Here is an 18,781-nt window from a genome sequence, read left to right as displayed (position 1 = left end):
AAAAAATACACAACCACTCTACTCAGGGGATTCAACCTTTTTTATTTCCATTTCATGCTTCTAATACAAATTCAACTGTACACGTATGTACAAGAAAGTTTATGCTGTCCACATAAACAAGGAAATGGGGAAATAAAATGTCTGCAACACGGCATATCAAGCCACATATCAATATTCAAACATACAAAAAAAAAAACTAAAAACAATTGTGCAAGATATTAAGACTTCAAGATGTTGTGTCAACAACTTGAACATGTGAGCGCAGACTGACACAATAACACATTTGAAACCGTTTTGAAATGTTAAAAGCAGCCTTTCAGAACAGCAGCTTTTGTGAAAATTCACAACATTGATCATAGCTCAAAATAAAATTATGAAACTTTATAACAAATTTGGATAGTCTTCCCATCTGTCATTCCTTTGAGCAAGTAACTCTTAGTCACTTAAAAGTGCCGATTACAGAACTTCACACAGCCATAACACATTCAGTTTCTACGTGTTCTCCTCTGTGCATGAAATGTTACACATTAGGAATATTTACAGTAAATAACAAAGCCCACATACAGCACATTATACAAATTAAGGGTCATTACACCTATATTAGTGTCTGTTGACACTTAAGTAGGATTAGAGAAAGTAACCACACAACTTGTAAACAGAGCTGCTTGAGAATTAAGCAACTGTTGTGCCTCATGAGACGACAGCCTATTTCTTCATTGTTATTTTGTATTCTTCATGCCATTGTCTATCCTAAAACAAATCAAAATCCACATAAAGACGTGGCTTATAATTCATTACTCTTCATACATCAGTTGATTAAACAATGCTGATAACCATGAAGGCACTGTGAGGGAACTGGTTAGCTGACACAAGCTGAGTCACAGTAGCTCAAATTGCCACAAAATGAACAGTTATGTATTTACACCAGGGCTGTATGTGCACATCTGTGGTGTTCCTCTTCAAAAACGGCAACTTCAAAGAAAGTCTTCAACACATTTTTTTAGATGTTCTTCTCAGCAATCATGGTTTCAGACAGGTACCATATGGCAGTAAGAATTACTCCTCGCCCTGCCTCCATTTCTGAGACTCCTCCTGCCGTGCGTCCGGGTGAATCTGGTTCCTCATTCCACCCAAGACATTGGAGGTGGCTTCAGTGGCCATAATGAGTGGCTTTACGACTGCTGGTGGCAGCTGGCGGAGAACGCCACCCACTGCCCCTGTCATCCCACGCTGTTCATGCTCCCTGGTGGCTGTGTCATAGATGGTCAGTGCCGTGTCTGTGATGCCCTGTGGACGGGAAAAAAAAATCCTCATTAGAGGATTTTTAATTTTTTTTTTTCTATCAATGTAATTGAAGGGAAAACATTGGGTCATTTTAGCTTTCGGTTTGTTTACCTCTTTTACAACAGTATAGGCTTTGGCTACACCTTCTCTCAGGTCAACAGGCTGATGAGCCAGTCCGTAATGGGAGAACCGTTTGACCCTCTTTGTGTCTCTCTCATCAGGCACCGGAGACACCATGTCGTAGGCCGTTTCAGCTGCTGCCTAAAGGGACACACAACAATAGATTTGTCAGATGTCTCATGAATGCATTGGTATTCTGCAGACTTTTTAAATAACAGTGGAGGGACAAGTTTACCTGGATGGTCCGCACCATCCTGTTGGTGAGCTCCAGAGCAGCCATAGCAGTAGACGTTCCAAAGGAGGCTGTGCCGCGCTGAAACCCACGGACTATCCGGCCATCTTTCCTGTACTGCTCAATTGGGAGCCAGACCAAGTCCCTGAATCCCTGAACTGAACAGAACAGAACATGCATTACTTTCACAGCACTTCCTTAATGAAATCATGAATTACATGTTGCCATAGCTTCAAAGCCATTGATTAGTTCAGAACACATATTGTACTCACCTAGTTGCACCAGAGAGTGAATAGGTCCCACACCACCCAGTAGTCCTGGAAGCTGGTTCTTCTTTATGTCACTTAGCCACTCGTTTATTGCGTAAGAAAATAGCTTATCAACACCCAATAATCTGAAATACAGACAAGTATTATTTTCCTGCGATAGATATTTGATTCTCTGCGAGTATTAAACACTTGATGAAGAACTGTGCTATATTACTTGCTGAATCAAAGATATCCATTAATAAGCAACAGTCTGATATGATACATCACTCAGATAAACATACCCTTGTCTATAGCACAAGCGCCTCAGTTTCAGCTCTGAACAATTAAGCTGTGTCAACCCGATAATGATCCCTGCGAATGTTCCCTGTAGGAGAGCAGTCATAAGATCATTCATAAAGCACTAATTAAATAATGTGGGATTAATACACATGCCCCTTAGACCATGTACCTGCTCCATTGCAACATGTTTTCCATGATAATCCAAGCGAATGGGAACCTCAGAGGTAAACCGAAACTCCCTTTTAGAAAAAGCAAATGTTACCAAACACAAACAAGCAATGAAGTTATTTCCTCAAAGGGGTTTCATTGTTTAATTATTAAACGCCAACCTAAAGAAGATTGGTTGGTCTGTGAAAGAAGGAGCAGAGGCTTCATTGTCATTCACTTCCTCCCTGCCAGATGTGGAGAAACCATTGTGGCTCAAACGTCTCTGAGCAGGCACTGAGATGATTGGAGCCGGGTCCTGGCTGCTGCTGGTGGTGTGCTTGGAGAAACTGCAGGAGATCTCTGGGGCAGCTGCTTTCTTTGTGGAAATACAGACAGCTGCAGAATAAAATGTTATCAGGAGGCGGTATTTTCACAGCCCAGGCTCGGTGAGCAAAGGGTACGTTTAATTCTGTTTGAGTTTAAGGCACTTGTGAATAATGAATGTCACCTTCTTGAGCAGGCGGTGAGAAAAACTCAACTTCAGTAGCAAGACTTGTGAAGAAGTCCTTCAGGAAGAACAGTGCATCCTTCAAAACACACGAAAACAAGGCTGTCACTTAAATGTTACTGAGGATGCCGATAGACATCTTTGATAAAATCCATCTGTATCAAAGACTATTACCTGATCAATATTGAGGCGAAGAGGCATCAGGGAAACTCGCAAACAGCACTCCTGGGGAGCCTGGCCTGACTCAGGACACATGTGCAGTGCCTTCACTGTCAACTAAGACCAAAAGCACACAATACGTTTCACAAGGCCAAGACTTCACGTGGATTAACGTGACTGTGTTGCTTTCCTCACCATGTTAGAATGGGCTTTTCTGGGCATTTCCTTGCTAGAATACAAGTAGAGGAACTTGTTCATCTGTGAAGTAGCCAGTCTGTCTCGAATCTCCAAGTCCTGTACAACAAACACCTGTCGGGAGATAGGCTGGTCTGTTGCTGGTCCAGAAGCCACCTGGCCCTGTGGATACACCTCGTGCTGAAATCTCACCTAGGGAAAAGGTCAAAGGAAAGCTGGTAAATGGTGAAGAAATTACAAACAGTATTTATTTGACCTGTTCGAGAGTAACATAATACACATTTATTCCAGGCAAAGAGGAACTTTACTTTGCTGAGCTGTATCTCCATCAGGACGTCAGGGTTCCTTCCTCTTCCACCTCCTGCCCGTCCTGAAGCCTTGGCCTGTCTGACTGGTGTCTGAGAGGGGGAGCAATGAGGTGTAGACCTGCAGGCGGGAGAAAGGGACACAAATTATACGTCCCTTTCCCTTTGAGCACATTCAAACAGTGTGTGAACATAGTGAATGGCTCACCCCCGGCTTCGAGCAGGAGAGGCTGTGAAAGTGGCACTCCCAAAGTCTTTCCCACCATAGAGGTGCCAGATGACAGAGATCTCCTTGATGAGGTAGCGCACCTCTGGGATGGGAAAGTTCATAGCTCCACGGCTGGAATCACTCCCCTCTAGAGGCTGATTGAAGTAATCATCTTTGATTTCCACAGGATCTGAGGTAAGCTGCTTTACCACGGGCTCCTGATCAAGATTCTGAAACACATATTGCTTTCAGTGAGCCACAGATTGTCAGTATACTAGTTACGCAGCCAGAACTGTGTGAACAAGTAGATCCTGACCTCTCCTCTGGAACCTGGAGTCTCCAGGATACAAAAGTCATCCGTCTCTTGAGCCAGGTTCGGGACAGGAGTGATAAGAGGAGAGTGAAGCATCGGGTAAGTGGGGCTTGAATCCTGGTTACAATTCCCACTCTCATCCGGGAACAAGAATAGGTCTGAGCGGGGCGGGTCTTGGTCTTGATTCCGTTCCTCATGTGCACCTATAGGTGTGAAAAAATATAAAATACTGTTAAATGATGTCATTCATGGAGATAAAACTTGAATGTTTACTGAACAAAGTGTTCACCATTCTGCTCCAGCCCTGGTGCATGCTGCCCATCACTCTCCTCCATAGCTTCACTCATCAGATCCTGCAACATCTGCTGCTCAGTCTCAGCGAGCAACAGGGTCTGAGATGTGGGCCGGCTAGGAAACTCCGCCTGTCCACAAATTTACTCAAATTAAGAATGTACGACCAGTGGAGTGTTTTCCGTCCTATTGTAGCTGCGTAATATTGGCTGCTGTAATGTTGGTGCCACTGCTGACCTTGGTTCTTTGTGTAGTGCTGCTGTGTTTGGCCTCTGGTTCTGCAGTGGGGAGCAAGTCTCCATAGCTGGCAACATACTGGATAAGGTTCATGAGGGCAGCACAGGAGTCCGAACACGTTCTGATGTGAATAGCGTCACTGGAACAGCGCAGCTCAAATCTGGGCTCCGACTATCAACCGAGAGACAGTGAAATATGACGCACGCATTTTAAAACGAATATTTGAGAGAAAACGTTTCAAACATAAATGTCAGTTAGAGACAGGCACAATCTTACCAACTTTCCATCCACTCCCGGTTTGACAGCTGTAATCCTCAGCTCCAATGTTCCCATGTCTACCACTTGCACATAATCTGTGACAAAAAAACAAAAGCGAACGTTGGTCAAAGTTGCATTTGAACATTTTAAGAAGTTTATTAAAATCATCACTGAAGTCAATTTACCTCGCACTAGATTGACAGAAAGAGCATTACTCTTGTCTGAGAGGAAAAGAGCCGCTTCGTCCAAAATGATTCTGTGCAGAACATATGACACAAAAATAACTCAATTGTAATAACTTCTCTCAATGTTGTGTCTGCAAAACCAGCAGCCTGTTCATACCTGAGTGTTGAGGAATAGTGGTCTAAAGACACACTGCTGGAGATGCTAAAAGTCTCTACAACCAACAGGGATCTGAGTGGCAGGTAAAAAGGTCTGTCAAGAGAAAAAGTCATTAGAACACTGTATTGGCAGTTCTCCTTCTTCTTATTACTGATTATGTTATACTGTATTATATGAGGTCTCTATTGCCGAAAAGCTTGTCTCGTTCTGCCTCTTATGGAATCTAGCTTTCGGCTTTCTAGCCAATGTTGTCAGAAGGAAAGTCGTGGAGTTCAGCCTCCAACTATTAATTCCTAACATACGGAGGCCGAAAGAGACACCTTCGAGACAAGGTTATGACTTTATAGACAAACCACAGTGTGTTCAAGGACGTCTTACAAGGGTGAAAATATATAGTGGCAGGTAAAAAGGTCAATCTGAACCTCATTGAAATTCTTTCTTGTCGGTCAGCTGGGAGATACGCGTTTGAAAATGTGAAACTTACTTATTGCAATAAAACTCTAAAAAAGGACAAGCTCTAAAATCTATAATAATAAATCTTTAACACGCCACCACAGTACACACACAGATGACAGATAACTAATTATTTACCTGTAGTCTAGAGAGCAACTCCACAGGTGTAAATGTAGGGTGGTGACAGACGTAGGAGGGGCGTAACCCAACACAGGCTCATCGGAAACATTCAGAAAGTCAACAATCTGTTGCACATAAATTGGCATTAGGAGTAAAAACTTGACATTTTATTGTATTATATTTTTCCCTGAAATGCTCTATTAACATTTATGTGAAGGCAAAACAATAAAAGAGTTAGTGAATGAGGTGCTACCTGGTCATACCAGCCCAGACCGGGAGAGACCACTCTGTGCTGGAGTGTGGCTCCTCTCACTCCAACAGCAACCAGGAATTCCTACATAAAAACGCACACATCACCAGAGTGAGGAGAAAACAAAAAAACAAGCTGATTGATATACATTTAAACACCAGTTGTCAAAAAGGGAAATGCTTACTGAATGTGGTTGAAATAGATGCTACTGCAAAAGGTGTGGTTACAGGAATAAATCAATAATCAACACATCCCAAAGATGTTTTGGGTTAGCCACTAACATCTTGATCACCCCTTAGTGTAACCCAAAACACATTGATCACCCCTTAATGGTTGGCTGCAGTATAGGTCATAAAGTCTGCCACTCTCCATGTTTGCGGATGTGAAATGGGGCAAGTTTGGGTTGGAGAATAGATCGAGAAAAAAACAGGAAAAACATACTTAGTCTATCTTGTAAACACTAACCCTAACCTGGGGGTAAAGAAGTCCCAAGTGGATTAACAGGATAAGTAAGTTCTTCAGAAAAGTTCTGATCCACAAATACACATATAATCTCTGCCTTTTACTCTTGTATAATACTCATTTTAGGCCACTTAAAGCTATTCAAATGTAACGATCTGAAAGCTGTTTGCCTTTTACTTCAGGGATTTTGAGTAATCTACCTTGACATTGCTTTCTGCATTCTGTGATGAGATTTTGACAGCAACAGACACCATGCTGCGGGCCTCAAGACCGATACCCTCTGAGGGTGTTGAGGCTCTCTCAGGAGATGTATCGGATTGGTAGATGGTTGGCTCTAACCAGTGGGGATGTGTCCTGCATGGCAACTTGACGTCTGACACAGAGGTGCCTCCATCCACAAGTCCTGAACAGATTAACAGAGGGAGACATATGTACAGTATATGAATGATTCTGATGTAGAAACACTACATGGTTATATTATATAATACTTCATCAACAAATATCCCAAAATACAACACATCATTTTAAATTGCAGTGAATATTTGCAGTTGGTTTACCTTGATGATACATGCAAATATTACTGGTGTGGAAGCAGATGTAGTGTTGGTCTTTATATCCTTCGTACTGCGTCACACTGAACAACACAGCATTTTTCACCTCCAGCCAGAATTCGCCATGTTTGTTTTTCAGTACAGTTTTATCCTCCTTCTGGGAGAAAGATGGAAACTCATTCCACGATCCATAAAACACGATACTAGGAGCACCTGAATAAAACTGTGCATAGCAAGTGATGACAAAAGGGACGCAAGTTCACCTTAGCATTAGTTTGAAGAGCCACCAGGCCATGGTTGACACTGATGATGACAGAGAACAGGCTCTGGAGGTCTTGCTCTGGACTTTGGGCTTTTTCTTCTTGCGAGACCTCAGGTCTGATGCAGGCAAGTAATAGTGCATGGTCTCCTCTTCTGAGCCACTGTCCTCTGTCAGCACAACACAAAGCACGTCTATGAAGTGACAACTTCATTTTAAAAGTTTCTACTACAATTCTAAGAATCAATGCACATTCATGGGAAATGTTTTGTGTCTTCTCACCCTCGGGACCAGTAGAGCGGAACTGGCTGAAGCTGTCCTTGGAATAAGTGTTGATCAACTGACTGGCGACAGAGAGTCCAACTCCATATGGCATGCTTTCTACCGTCTCCACTGGAGATGGAGCAGTCGGCTCCCACAGCAACAGGTCATTGTTTATCCTAGAGAAGAGAATATACGTTTTACAGGGGTTACGTATCTTAATAGCTATACCATATATTTCGTGGGGATGACTACAGTTTTTGTCACTTAATCTTTTCAACAGTGTTGTTGGGTGTCAATAAGACCTGTCTCAACTAGAACATAATCTAATAAAAAGTATTCAAACAAAAACCCTCACCAAATCATTATCTGTTGATTTTCAGCTACTACAAAGCACATGTTCACATTCTGTATCATGCTACACATTTGGTACCTGTTGTGTAGTTTTTCATAAAATGCCTTGCCGGGGAGCACTAATTGCACATTGGGGAAACACAACTCAAGGATGAAGCGGGAGTTGTTCATGGTTTTTTTCCTGGAACTCTGTCATTTCAGCAACATCACCAGGGATGACCATCTGGAGTTAAGAAAAAAAAACACATGGGCTCACCATCTGCTCTGTCAACAGGTTAGGCATGCAAAGCACTGCGCGTGTTGTTGTTTGCATAATGATGCATCTGTCAATACAATATAATGCATCAACCAGAAGATACCCTCGTTTCTGAATGCAAATGTCCCGCCTGCACAAAATCCACCTGCTTTTGGACCAATGTGATCATGAGAACTGAAACAACAATTCTTTTATTAAGCAAATTAAAAAAGGAACTTTTTCAAATATAAGGAAATATGTGTGCTGCAACATTTCTATATGGTTATTGAAGGTTTCCTAATATCAAACATTTCTGGGCATTGATAACATGCCATATAAATGGTCCAAACTTAGAGATTGAAAGTTGTATAAAGCGAGCAGACAATCAGGTGGTATTCATACACCTGGATAATTTCTAAGCAAATACAAAGAGCGGTTGATCTAGGTATGTCAACAATATTAAGAATGGACTAATTTATATTTGCTTTTTAGCTGAATGTGGCCATGACATACCTCTTCATTCTCATACATGACCCTTCGTGATGAAAAGGGTGATGGCTCTGGTTTCCCAAAGTCACACACATCCTTCAGTGAATGGGCAGCCCCTTCCTCCTCTTCCTCTTCAAGGGAATGGTCCTCAGCGCCCTCGTCATCTTCAGCCGTCACCCGCTCAAGTATTGAGTGGACTGCAGTGGGGTTCATCTTCAGCACAATCCTGCTCACAGAGATTCAACATCACTGAAGGGTTCCCTTGAATGGACAGAGCAGTTTGTGGTTGGTTAGAACTTACCTCGGCCAATCAAATTTGACACTTTCAGATGTTGTCATGTCTCCATCCATGGTGTGGGACACTCTGAGGAACCGGGCAGATGGTTGATCCGGCTCCTCCTGAAACTTCCCTATGCAAGCAACAAATAACAAGCAGTTAAAGAGCAATTCCTCCAATAAAAATAAAAATAAAAATCTTCAGAGAGAACTTTAGACCACATACCAATAAGCTCCCTGAAAGTGAGCTCCATTTTGGTTTGGTCGGGAGAGCTGCCACCCATGAACTCTGTCTTCACTTCCAGGTCTTCCAGCTCCAGGGAAAGTACTTCCTTCTGCAGGGACTTCTTAAACCAAGGGCCCCTCTCCTGATCTGAACGCAGATCAGGGATGGGGAAGCGGATAGCAAGGCCCAGCAATGGGGCATTGACAGTAAGCGATACATGACAGTTAGTGGGAGTATGGCTGTCATCAAGGAAAACCTCCGTAAAGGCCTTATGCTGTGAAATTAGCGGGACAAAGAATTACAATACAGACATGTTAGAGATTTTGTCTGTGTGTATATAAATATATAAAATATATTTAAGCAACTATTTCACCTTTTTAATCTACGTTTACAACAACTGTTATTTAGACGATCAAGGTGTGACAATAATTGTATAGACTACAATAATTATCATCATTGAGCCATATCATTATATTTGCGATTTATTCATATTTCTAAATAGTTAATTAGTAGTTCTTGAGAAGACCTCACCAAGCTGACATGTTTATTATAGGATGTGTACATGTGGGAGGCCATCAACTCTGTGGTAGCCAGCTTCTGAGGTTGTAGCAATGAGTTGAGACGGTCCACGATACTGATGTCCAGCTCAGAGCGTACGGGGCCCAGCTCCACCTGGATCTCAGCTTTCCTAGGAATGGTGCTCAGGCGAACCTGGCCACCCTGCACAGAGAACAAATGTGTTTACTGAGTACAAGCATGACAATGAGACACATAAAGCTGCTGAGTGTTAAGCGTTAGTGTTGTGGTTTCATATTGGACTAATAACTGCTGTTACCTGAGGGCCCCTGCGCTCAGCCTGTTTGTAAAGTAGGTGAAGGCAGCTTGTAAGAAGAGCATCAGCACTGGGCTGTGGTGTCAAATGTCAGGAAGCTGAAGTGTGACAGAGAAAGTAGTGAGAATCACTCTTAATGTCATTCCATGAATATGGGGTGTTTAACTAACCAAAACTCAGTGCACTGAAATGTGCTTAGCTTGGTCTTGAAACACTAACCTCGGTATACTGAATGCCTCGTTGGGAGCCACCAGTGACGGCCTCAGAACGGGAAAAAGACACTCCAAAAACTCCATCTGGTGAAGGGAGACGTCAGTACTGAAAGTCCGCAGGCTGGATCCCTGACTGTGCTCATAGTTGATCTTTAGGCCCTGGCCCACAAACCTGAAAATATAAGCCCAGATCAGACAGACATAAAACACATACATATTTATCTATTATTGCATGTTTATTGTTTTTATTATATGTTTATTTGTATTGTTATATTCTTTGTCTATGTTTATTGTTATGCACCTTTCACCGAGTCAAATTCCTTGTATGTGCAATGTACTTGGCCAATATAAGATTGTAAATGTGATTCTGATGTTAAAACAAGTATAAACTTACATAAAAGCAATTTGTGAAAAACAAAAGCGTACCTCAGATGGTCATGGGGGCAAGCCTGGTTAAACACTGTCCGAGACTGAAGGAAAGCAGCTGGGGCGAGCTGGCCTGGGCCCACCATGCTGAAGAAGTGTGCAGCCATGGGGCCGAGGGGACTGGGGGGAAGCATCTGGTGGTGGCAGAGGGTCGATGTGTAGGACTGAGACAGCAAGGCTACTCAGTGTCAACCTGAACACCAGCTCTGGCCTCGACTCATCACTGTGGGTTTTGGATGGATAGGCTGAAATACAAGGCACGTAAACCATGTAACCATGTGCAACAGGGAGCTGAGTGTCGGTATGTTTTTTTATAGACAAGCACTTCACCAGCTGATTATATCTACAACAACAGAAAAATATCTGAAACTCCTTTCCCTCTTTTCAGCACATGGCCACAGAGGGACGAGTATTTAATAGTTTAATGTGTTGAAATTACAGATGCAGACACATTGTGATACTTACAAGTCTGTCTTAGTAATTTTTGAGGGAGTTGTGAATCCCGCGACTGGATGGGAGTTTCATGAGTCTGCATCTCTCTTTGTCGTGGTACATCCATGTAATCATCCCACAGAGCCTATGGACACAGATACACAGTTCATTTGAAGGATTTTACCACACAAAACTAAAATGCCCACGAGAAAAATACCTCCTAATTTTGTCAATATAAGATTAAATTACATTTTACTGCAATTTTCTGAGGATTTCAGTATCTAACAGAATAACCAGAACACTGAGAAGCTCAACTACATTACATTTCAATGTATGAGGAAGACTTACTGTTGCATTTTCAGATGGAGATTCTCCTGGTGAGGCAGAGTAGTTGCTATTCAGTGACAAATCCAAGTCAACGTTGGGTGGTTCACCCAGAGGAGGAAGGGATGACAAGCTGTGAGACATATCCATGTCTGCCATGGAGAAGAACACATCATCTACACCAACCACAGATGGGTTTAAAAAAAAAGGACAGGACAAAGAAAGAACAGTCCATTAGATCGATTCAACCACAACATCTGGTTTCTTTGAAAAGTCAAGGGTTAGAGGATGGTGTTTCAGTCCAACCTCGACTAGACACAGTTCTGGTGGCCTGGCTCTCAAAGAGGTCGGGGTCTGTTCCTAGCACAGCGGTATCCTTCTTCAGACAGCGGTTCAGTTCCATGTGGAGCCGATACTCATCCTCTTGCTGTATGGTCTGCTCTTTCTATCCTTACCCCATTCCGGCGCCCCTTCACACAAAGAATAAGAAATACTCTACTTCTAAGTAACTCATTTGGTGACATCATTGCCCTGTTTGATTGAAATGTTGTCTCTCAATCTATCAACAGAGGGGGACTCACCTCCACCAGAAAAAAGCGCCACACAAGTCCAGAAGAAGATGAACTTGCCGCGGGGACAGAAGAATGATGAGTGTATCAATATGTCCAACAACATCCAGCTGAAAAGCAAAGCATGTAAAAACACTCAATTACCTCTAGTTCACAAGGTTAACTATTTAAATAATCCAGATTTGTTTTCTTATATTATTTTGTAATTCGGAAATGCTTAATTTACCTTTGCTCCAGGCATAGCCAAGTTGTTTTTCAGAGTGAGAGAAATTCAATTTTACCACAGAGGCTTCCGACCTGCACAGGTTCAAAGGGTGTCGTAGAGAATAAAGGCTCCGTAAACTGAGGATGAGGCTCACATATTATTTTGGGATTCCAGCTAGGTGAGAGCTTTGGCTCAGTTTCCTACAAAATAAGAGATTACAATTTTTTAAAAGGCTGACAAATACATACATGCACTTTCCTGCTAAATTTCAAAGTCTCACTACACCAACCGTTGAAGTTGGTGAAGATCTACAACCAGCACGGGACACATCTGAGAACTCATCCCAAAATACAGAGATGCCTTCCATCTGCAGGTTTTTATGTGCAAATGTGGTTGGCTGATGCACATTCACACTTGAAGTTTCCTCGCTTGTTTCATCGCAGTAAACAATCCTGAAAGCAACCGCAGAACACAATTAGCTTGACAAGGACCTGCAGTTTGACAGTGAAAACTATTGCATCGCATGCACTACATAATAGGTATAACTTCCATACTTGTAGCTGCAATCTTTTTACTATACACAATCCTTTAATTCTGATGTTAACAAGTATGTTGTGTTATATGTTATGTAACATTTTGTAAATTGTCTTCCCAGATTGTCCGAACTTACTTTTTTATTCGAATCTCAAGGGCGATCCCAGTTTTAGAATTTTCTGGAATGTGTTCGACTCTGAGAACAGTATCCAAAAATGTCACTTAACTCTTCTCAGAACTGCAAGGTAGGAAATGTAAAAGAAATCATTTTAGACAAATCTGGCTTGGTTAATTTTTTTTCAATGTTGCTTAACAGATATGTAGAGTTGTAATGGTTTTTTATATATACTTGCACATGTAAATAGGAAAGGTCCATGTTTTAAATTAATACATAAGAAAGATATGATAATCAATAAGGGATATTATGAAGAATATTCTGAAGGAATGTGTTTGGGAAACATGGGAGAAAAGTCACTGTCACTGTATAAGTACGTTACTGTAAAGGTGTAATCACTGAATAAGTATTATTGTAACTGTATGCTGATTGTTTTATGTTTTATAGTTATCATAACTATAAAGATGACTCAGGTATGAATGGAATGTATTGATCCAAGGAGGCGTAGTCAAGTAGTAGGTCTCCCTAAGAGACTGGAAGAGAGGCATTTATTTTGAAGGAGCCCATCTTACTGTTTAGGGCCGAAAGGGAAGAGATAAGGGAAGTAGCATTGTGGTTTATTGCTTAGAGAAGTCTGCCTCCTTGTACTGATAGGCAAATAGCATGCTGTGTAGTTGAGGTATATGCATGCATACCTGATACTAACCAATGGAGAAGCTTTATGCTCAGTGTATGGATTTGTATTTAACCTTTCGAAACTCTGTAAGGCATTTGTCCTCTCACGTGAAGGCGGTAGACAGTTAACTATTTAACAGATTTGTATTCATATAAATCGTTATTATAGCCTGTGGACCCAACGACACGTGAGCGCGCCCGCCTGGGACAGAAATATATGCTTATGATCCTTATACTTTTATTAAATACTTTATATTTTAAATTACTGGTCTCAGGACGTCTTTCAAAGCGCGGGAAGCTCAGAATTTCGGTTGAACTTAACAGATATAACACATATACATATTGTACCTGTCTCTATCGTTTCTGCAAACTTCTCTAACCCCTCAAAAGGCTGGAAGCTCTCTCCCATATCGTCGGTGAGTTTCTGGCTGAGACATTCTTTGGCAAGTTGCATGCTGCTCGTCATGAAACTGGACCAGTACATGGGCTCAGTGCCAGATGCTGGAGGAACAGCCAGTGGTGACAGTCATTGACTTTTCAGTAAAATCAGATGCTACAGAATGATGACACATTTCCATCTATCCAACACCTTTTTGAAAGATGGTGTTCTAGTGGAACTCAATGCAGCTTCTCCTTACCCAATCTCGGTCTTGGTCTGAGCACCATCTCCAAACCCTTGACCTCCAGGGCACAGTTTTCGTGCAGTAGAGCTGCCCATGGAACGGTTAGAGAAATTGTCTGGATAAACCCTGCGATGACCTCAAAAGGGGCATCCGCCGTCTCTAGGAGTTCATTGAGTGACTGAGGAACAAGAAATAATGTTGAAGCTTTCATACAGATTCTGTGTTTAAATCAAATCTTATCATTGGTTGCATTTCCTGCCACAAGTGATACTACACATACCCATTTATCCAATGGCACTTGTGCAAGTGATCCAGTGCCTTGATAGAGGTCTAAACTGAGCTGATCCAGGCTCAGCTTCTCCTGCAGAAAGTTGCCAAGGTACCGATGCAGGAGGTATCTACAGGCCCGTTTCTTGATGGACTCCGAAAATGGCCACGGCATCTTAACTCAATAGGTGACCAGTACAAAGGTAACGCCAGGGATCTTGAGGCAACCGCAAAGCTATTGCAACTGGGACAGCTATGAAGTAATCACTGGTGTTACAGTTGTGTCATCCTATCGATTTAAAGACATTGAGAAATCTTGAGCTCAAACACCCTTCACATCCCAACACCAGGGACCCTAGGCAGGATGTGTGGACACACAGGGATGCGTGTGGGAAGTGTTCAGACTCCAGTTTGCTGCTCCTATTCAAAGACAAGACATATGGTTCCCCCTTTTGTAATTCGACACTTGACACAACATGGGAGTTGACGCACAATGTTTACAACACAGCCGAAAACAAGAAGCGTCATGAATGCGTGAGTTCAAGACAGACGTGGTTTTAAAAGTATCCTGAATAGCATTATAATATAGTGCCGCATACCATCTTATTATCCTGAGCACACATTCATCCACATTCTAGAGCCAGTATCAATAAGCCAATCGCACTTGCGAAATACCAGTTTGAAGTCCCCAGACTTGGTCAATAGCTGCCCTTCGCTGTGATTACTTGAACCGGGCTGTCGAGAGAGACGGGAGTTAGCGAGCGAAACAAAGACATGTATTTAGCTAACTAGCCGACTAGCCAGACGAGCGACATTAGCCTGTGAACCTGCAGAGAGGCGACGTTAGCTTAGCAGGCTAACGCCAGGCTAAAGACTTTACATGCTCGCTAATCCTAAAACCCAACATGTATTAAGTTATCTTCCCACAGTGAGGCTTACACGGACTCACTTTACACACGCACACACCAGAGCAACACGCAGACACGCGCGAGTAAACAAACACAGTTGAACGTATTCGTGCTGTTGTTGAGTTACCTTCTGTCTGAGTTGTTTACAAACACTTTCATGACTCCGCACCAACCAAGCCTCCACCAGGATGGGATTAGGACATGACGTCATGACGTGCGGCTCTGCGTAGACTTCCAGACGGTCGTTGGGTCAAGAATGAAGTCGTTATTTTAGACGCTGAATTAAACTACAAACGGGGCGTGCGTTAACGTGATTAGTCTCTGGTTACCGACACGTTTGAAGCTCAGCAGTTACCGATCTCACGTGAGGTGACGCTCATTTGAGGGAACCGGCTCTGAGAGCTCGTGAGGGCCGGAAGCGTCAACAAGCCGGAAGAACGCGTCCAACGAGGAGGTGAGGAAAATTAGGTTATGAAGGACTCTTGTAAAGTGTTCAGATCACACGTGTGGTTTTCATTTGAGTACCATATTTGAAATGCACACGGGGGAAATTTAATCAGAGTGATTGAACCACGTTTATAGGTCACTTGATTTAATACCGTCAGTTTTCTCACGTTGTATGAATTCGCCTAATAGTAACATTTGCATGAAGCTCACATATTGAATACCTACCGTCTGTATAAACATTAACCATATATATTCAGCCTCAGCCAGCTACTCGACAAGAATAGTCCGAGCGGTCAATGTTTTGAATTGTACACGTTTAACATATTTAAAATCGGCTCCACCTCGACCAACGACAGATGTCAACAAGGTAGAAGAGCTAAGTTTAAGTAAAGGTTGCTGCGTGTCTAACAATCAGTGGTTACAAGGGCTCAGTGCCCAGAAAGGCATCCATCCACACGAATGAACGATGACGCAGCCAGATGAGAAGCAACAGGTCACAGCTGTCATGCAGGAAAAGGGCTCATACAGGAATGCACAACCTAATACTCCTTGACATAAATGGGCCCCAAAAAAATGCAAGATTAAACTTGTTCAACAAAAATGCACCAGTGCTAAGGAGGACAGTTAGAGAACATAAATGGAACAGATGTTACTACATTGCATCCATTGATAGGTTGGCCTTTAGCTGCCTTTTTCATTCAGAGGGATCTTCAATGAGAGAAGCATTTCCATGATGAAATTGAAGAAAAACACCAACAGAGCCAACTCCTTATTTGGAAGCACTGGAGACGGCATTAGTCTTCCTCTCTGGGAACACTTTGGACTTTTTGAATATCCGGTGCGATGATAAATCATGGTGAAACCATGCATGGACCAACTAACCCTATTTGGAGGAAGAAAGTGTTGAACACACTGATCTGTTCTGGAAATACCCATTTTTATCTTTAGTTATTGCAATTTGATTGGGTCCAACATGGTAGTTAAGTTTGTGTAACCTTTCCTCACACAACTGGCTACACATTGAGGAAGTATTAAAAATAGGCCACCTTGCACTTGTGAGAATAATATTTCACAGTCAGGTGCTTATTTGTTTCAGTTCTGCTATTTATCTTTAGATAATGGGCCTTTAAGAAATATTTTTTTTGCAATGGTGCTTAAAGCGGTGTTTTATGTTTTTTTACCATATTATACTGGTGTATTTCAGTTTATTTGTATTTATTCTTTTACTACCATCTCACTATTGATGATATTTAACAGGTAGTCCAATAGTAGTTTGTTTCCATGGCAGTAAAGAGCTGTTTGTTTTGACACAGTCCCTGTAAACTTTCTGAAGTGCAGTGATTGTGGACATGGAGAACTCTTTCTATCATTGTGCCAGTCAAGTTTTAACAGCATACAGTAACATCTGTGCTTCTGCTGAGTCGGCCAATAAAGTTGTTGTTCTGTAACAGGGGATGGAGATTGACTGCCAGCCCGAGGAATCCCTCGTCTCTTCATTTGATGAGGACTATGTTGTGCCTGCTAACGTCAAGGACATGGGTTTGGAGGCAGAGGCAGTGGTAAAGGACGTACTTTTTGCCGTTGCTGAAATGTATGTGTCGCAAAGTCTCAACAGCGCGTCAGATGTGGCCTACATAAACATGAAAACACGAGAGGGAAACCAGTATTGTGTGGAGCTCACAGAGGCGGGATTGCGGGTAAGATGCACGAAAGAGTGACAGTGATTTCTTGTTTTATTCCTCATTGGCTGCAAGTTTTACAATAAATCACTCCATCAAACAGGTGGTGGGCTATGCCTTCAATCAAGTGGACGAGGATTTAAACACCCAGTATTACGAGACAGTTTACTCACTTCTCGACTCGCTGAGTCCGGGCTACAGAGAAGCCTTTGGGAACGCTTTGCTCCAGCGGCTAGAGAGGCTGAAGCAAACCGGACAGTGAAAAGGACCACGATGCTGCGCAAGTTAAAGTGGAATGGAGGTTGATGATGTGGGTGTATGAGCAAAGTCTGGTCAAATATTATAGTCTGTGACAAACCTGCCCAACTACCACTACAATAAGGGGTACCCTGCTCTAATGGAACTGCGTGGTATTGGCTGTAACATTGTATTGACTTTACTGTGGAAAGATTTTCCAACTTGCACGATACAATTTTGTAACTGTGTTCACCGTTTGAGAATCCTGGATAGTTTTGTACTCATCAAAAAGGATCTAAGAAAGAAGGTTATATGAATTATAGCTCCAGTTTAGTTCTGTCCTGCTTGCACTAAAACTGAACAGATTTCTGCTCAAACATACCCAACTAGTGCAGCAGTGCAACAAATGCCGCCTTAATGACTGGACTTTTTAAAATAAGAAAATATAACTAATTTGTGTTGCATTGACAGATTAATGCCATCACGTTTCACATGGTTAACTAGGTCAGACACCTTTGAAAAGTGTATACAATCCCAATTTATTTTCTCCATTTCCTTCCTGTATAAATGTATATTTGCCACTCAATTCTGGGGTAATTTTCAATGCACCACATTTGTTTTAATACAAGGAAGACATGTTGAGTCGTTTCAAACGGCTTTGATTAGTCAGTATTTAGACGGCATTCCTTGCTGCTGGCCTTTGCTCAGGCCAATACGTTCTCAGAATTACATCAGTCTGCATTTGTACCTCATGTTTAGCCTCAAATGTCCGACAGGCACATTTGTTTTAAAATGAAAACCATTTTGTTCACTGCATCAAGTGCTGATTTGGAGGCAATGTATTAAAGTGTGTCTACAATAGTGGATGTAGTGTCTTGTCTAAGTACATGTGATAAGTAGAACACTGCCATAATACATTTGAAAAATCTCAAAGCAAAGGTTAATTCATCAGTCATTATGCAATTTTGTACATTAGATTTCTTTATTATAATTTCATTTACAAGGTCAGTAAGCAAGATTACAAAAGTTTGAGTAAAGGAAAATACAGAATCTGACTACACAGCAGCCAGTAAGACAATTGCACTGCAGTGGAAGTGGTTAAGGGTCAAACTTAACTATTGTTTCACATCCACTTCTTAAAAATTGGCTGTTACGAGGTCACTGCAAAAACTGGCCATTTATTTCAGTGTCATAATACGCGAGTGCAGCAAAG

General features: G+C 42.1%; 2 protein-coding genes across 2 annotated transcripts; one reads left to right on the top strand and one right to left on the bottom strand.

The window, feature by feature from the left end:
- Positions 1-22: 22 nt before the first annotated feature.
- On the bottom strand, positions 23-14,654 carry atg2b (autophagy related 2B). Its single transcript, XM_034525344.1, is given in 50 exon segments — positions 23-1,287; positions 1,396-1,545; positions 1,640-1,794; positions 1,909-2,030; positions 2,187-2,269; positions 2,354-2,423; positions 2,514-2,727; positions 2,840-2,918; positions 3,014-3,115; positions 3,194-3,385; positions 3,502-3,619; positions 3,707-3,936; positions 4,023-4,222; positions 4,309-4,441; positions 4,548-4,718; positions 4,824-4,900; positions 4,991-5,061; positions 5,148-5,240; positions 5,739-5,845; positions 5,974-6,054; positions 6,633-6,835; positions 6,990-7,140; positions 7,247-7,314; positions 7,317-7,412; positions 7,525-7,682; positions 7,937-8,034; positions 8,036-8,080; positions 8,606-8,807; positions 8,883-8,991; positions 9,084-9,357; positions 9,615-9,803; positions 9,919-10,013; positions 10,131-10,182; positions 10,185-10,299; positions 10,554-10,678; positions 10,680-10,798; positions 11,019-11,130; positions 11,334-11,485; positions 11,616-11,741; positions 11,744-11,779; positions 11,891-11,903; positions 11,905-11,988; positions 12,105-12,148; positions 12,151-12,283; positions 12,373-12,535; positions 12,754-12,838; positions 12,841-12,855; positions 13,756-13,908; positions 14,046-14,208; positions 14,311-14,654. Coding segments are annotated over 50 exon segments (6,219 nt in total). The 5' UTR covers positions 14,473-14,654; the 3' UTR covers positions 23-1,056.
- Positions 14,655-15,434: 780 nt separating this feature from the next.
- gskip (gsk3b interacting protein) lies at positions 15,435-18,432 on the top strand. Its single transcript, XM_034525343.1, has 3 exons — positions 15,435-15,659; positions 17,104-17,349; positions 17,435-18,432. The coding sequence occupies exons 2-3, from the start codon at positions 17,107-17,109 to the stop codon at positions 17,591-17,593; spliced, it is 402 nt and encodes a 133-aa protein (XP_034381234.1). The 5' UTR covers positions 15,435-15,659; positions 17,104-17,106; the 3' UTR covers positions 17,594-18,432.
- The last annotated feature ends 349 nt before the right edge of the window (positions 18,433-18,781 follow it).

This window comes from Cyclopterus lumpus, chromosome 22, assembly GCF_009769545.1.
Source record: "Cyclopterus lumpus isolate fCycLum1 chromosome 22, fCycLum1.pri, whole genome shotgun sequence".
Lineage (NCBI taxonomy): Eukaryota > Metazoa > Chordata > Actinopteri > Perciformes > Cyclopteridae > Cyclopterus > Cyclopterus lumpus.
This window is presented reverse-complemented; position numbering and strand designations above follow the sequence as displayed.

Coding starts and splice junctions, on each gene's coding strand:
- gskip (XM_034525343.1), top strand. CDS start 17,107: ATGGAGATTGACTGCCAGCCCGAGGAATCCCTCGTCTCTTCATTTGAT. Junction 17,350..17,434: donor TCACAGAGGCGGGATTGCGG/GTAAGATGCACG, acceptor TCCATCAAACAG/GTGGTGGGCTATGCCTTCAA.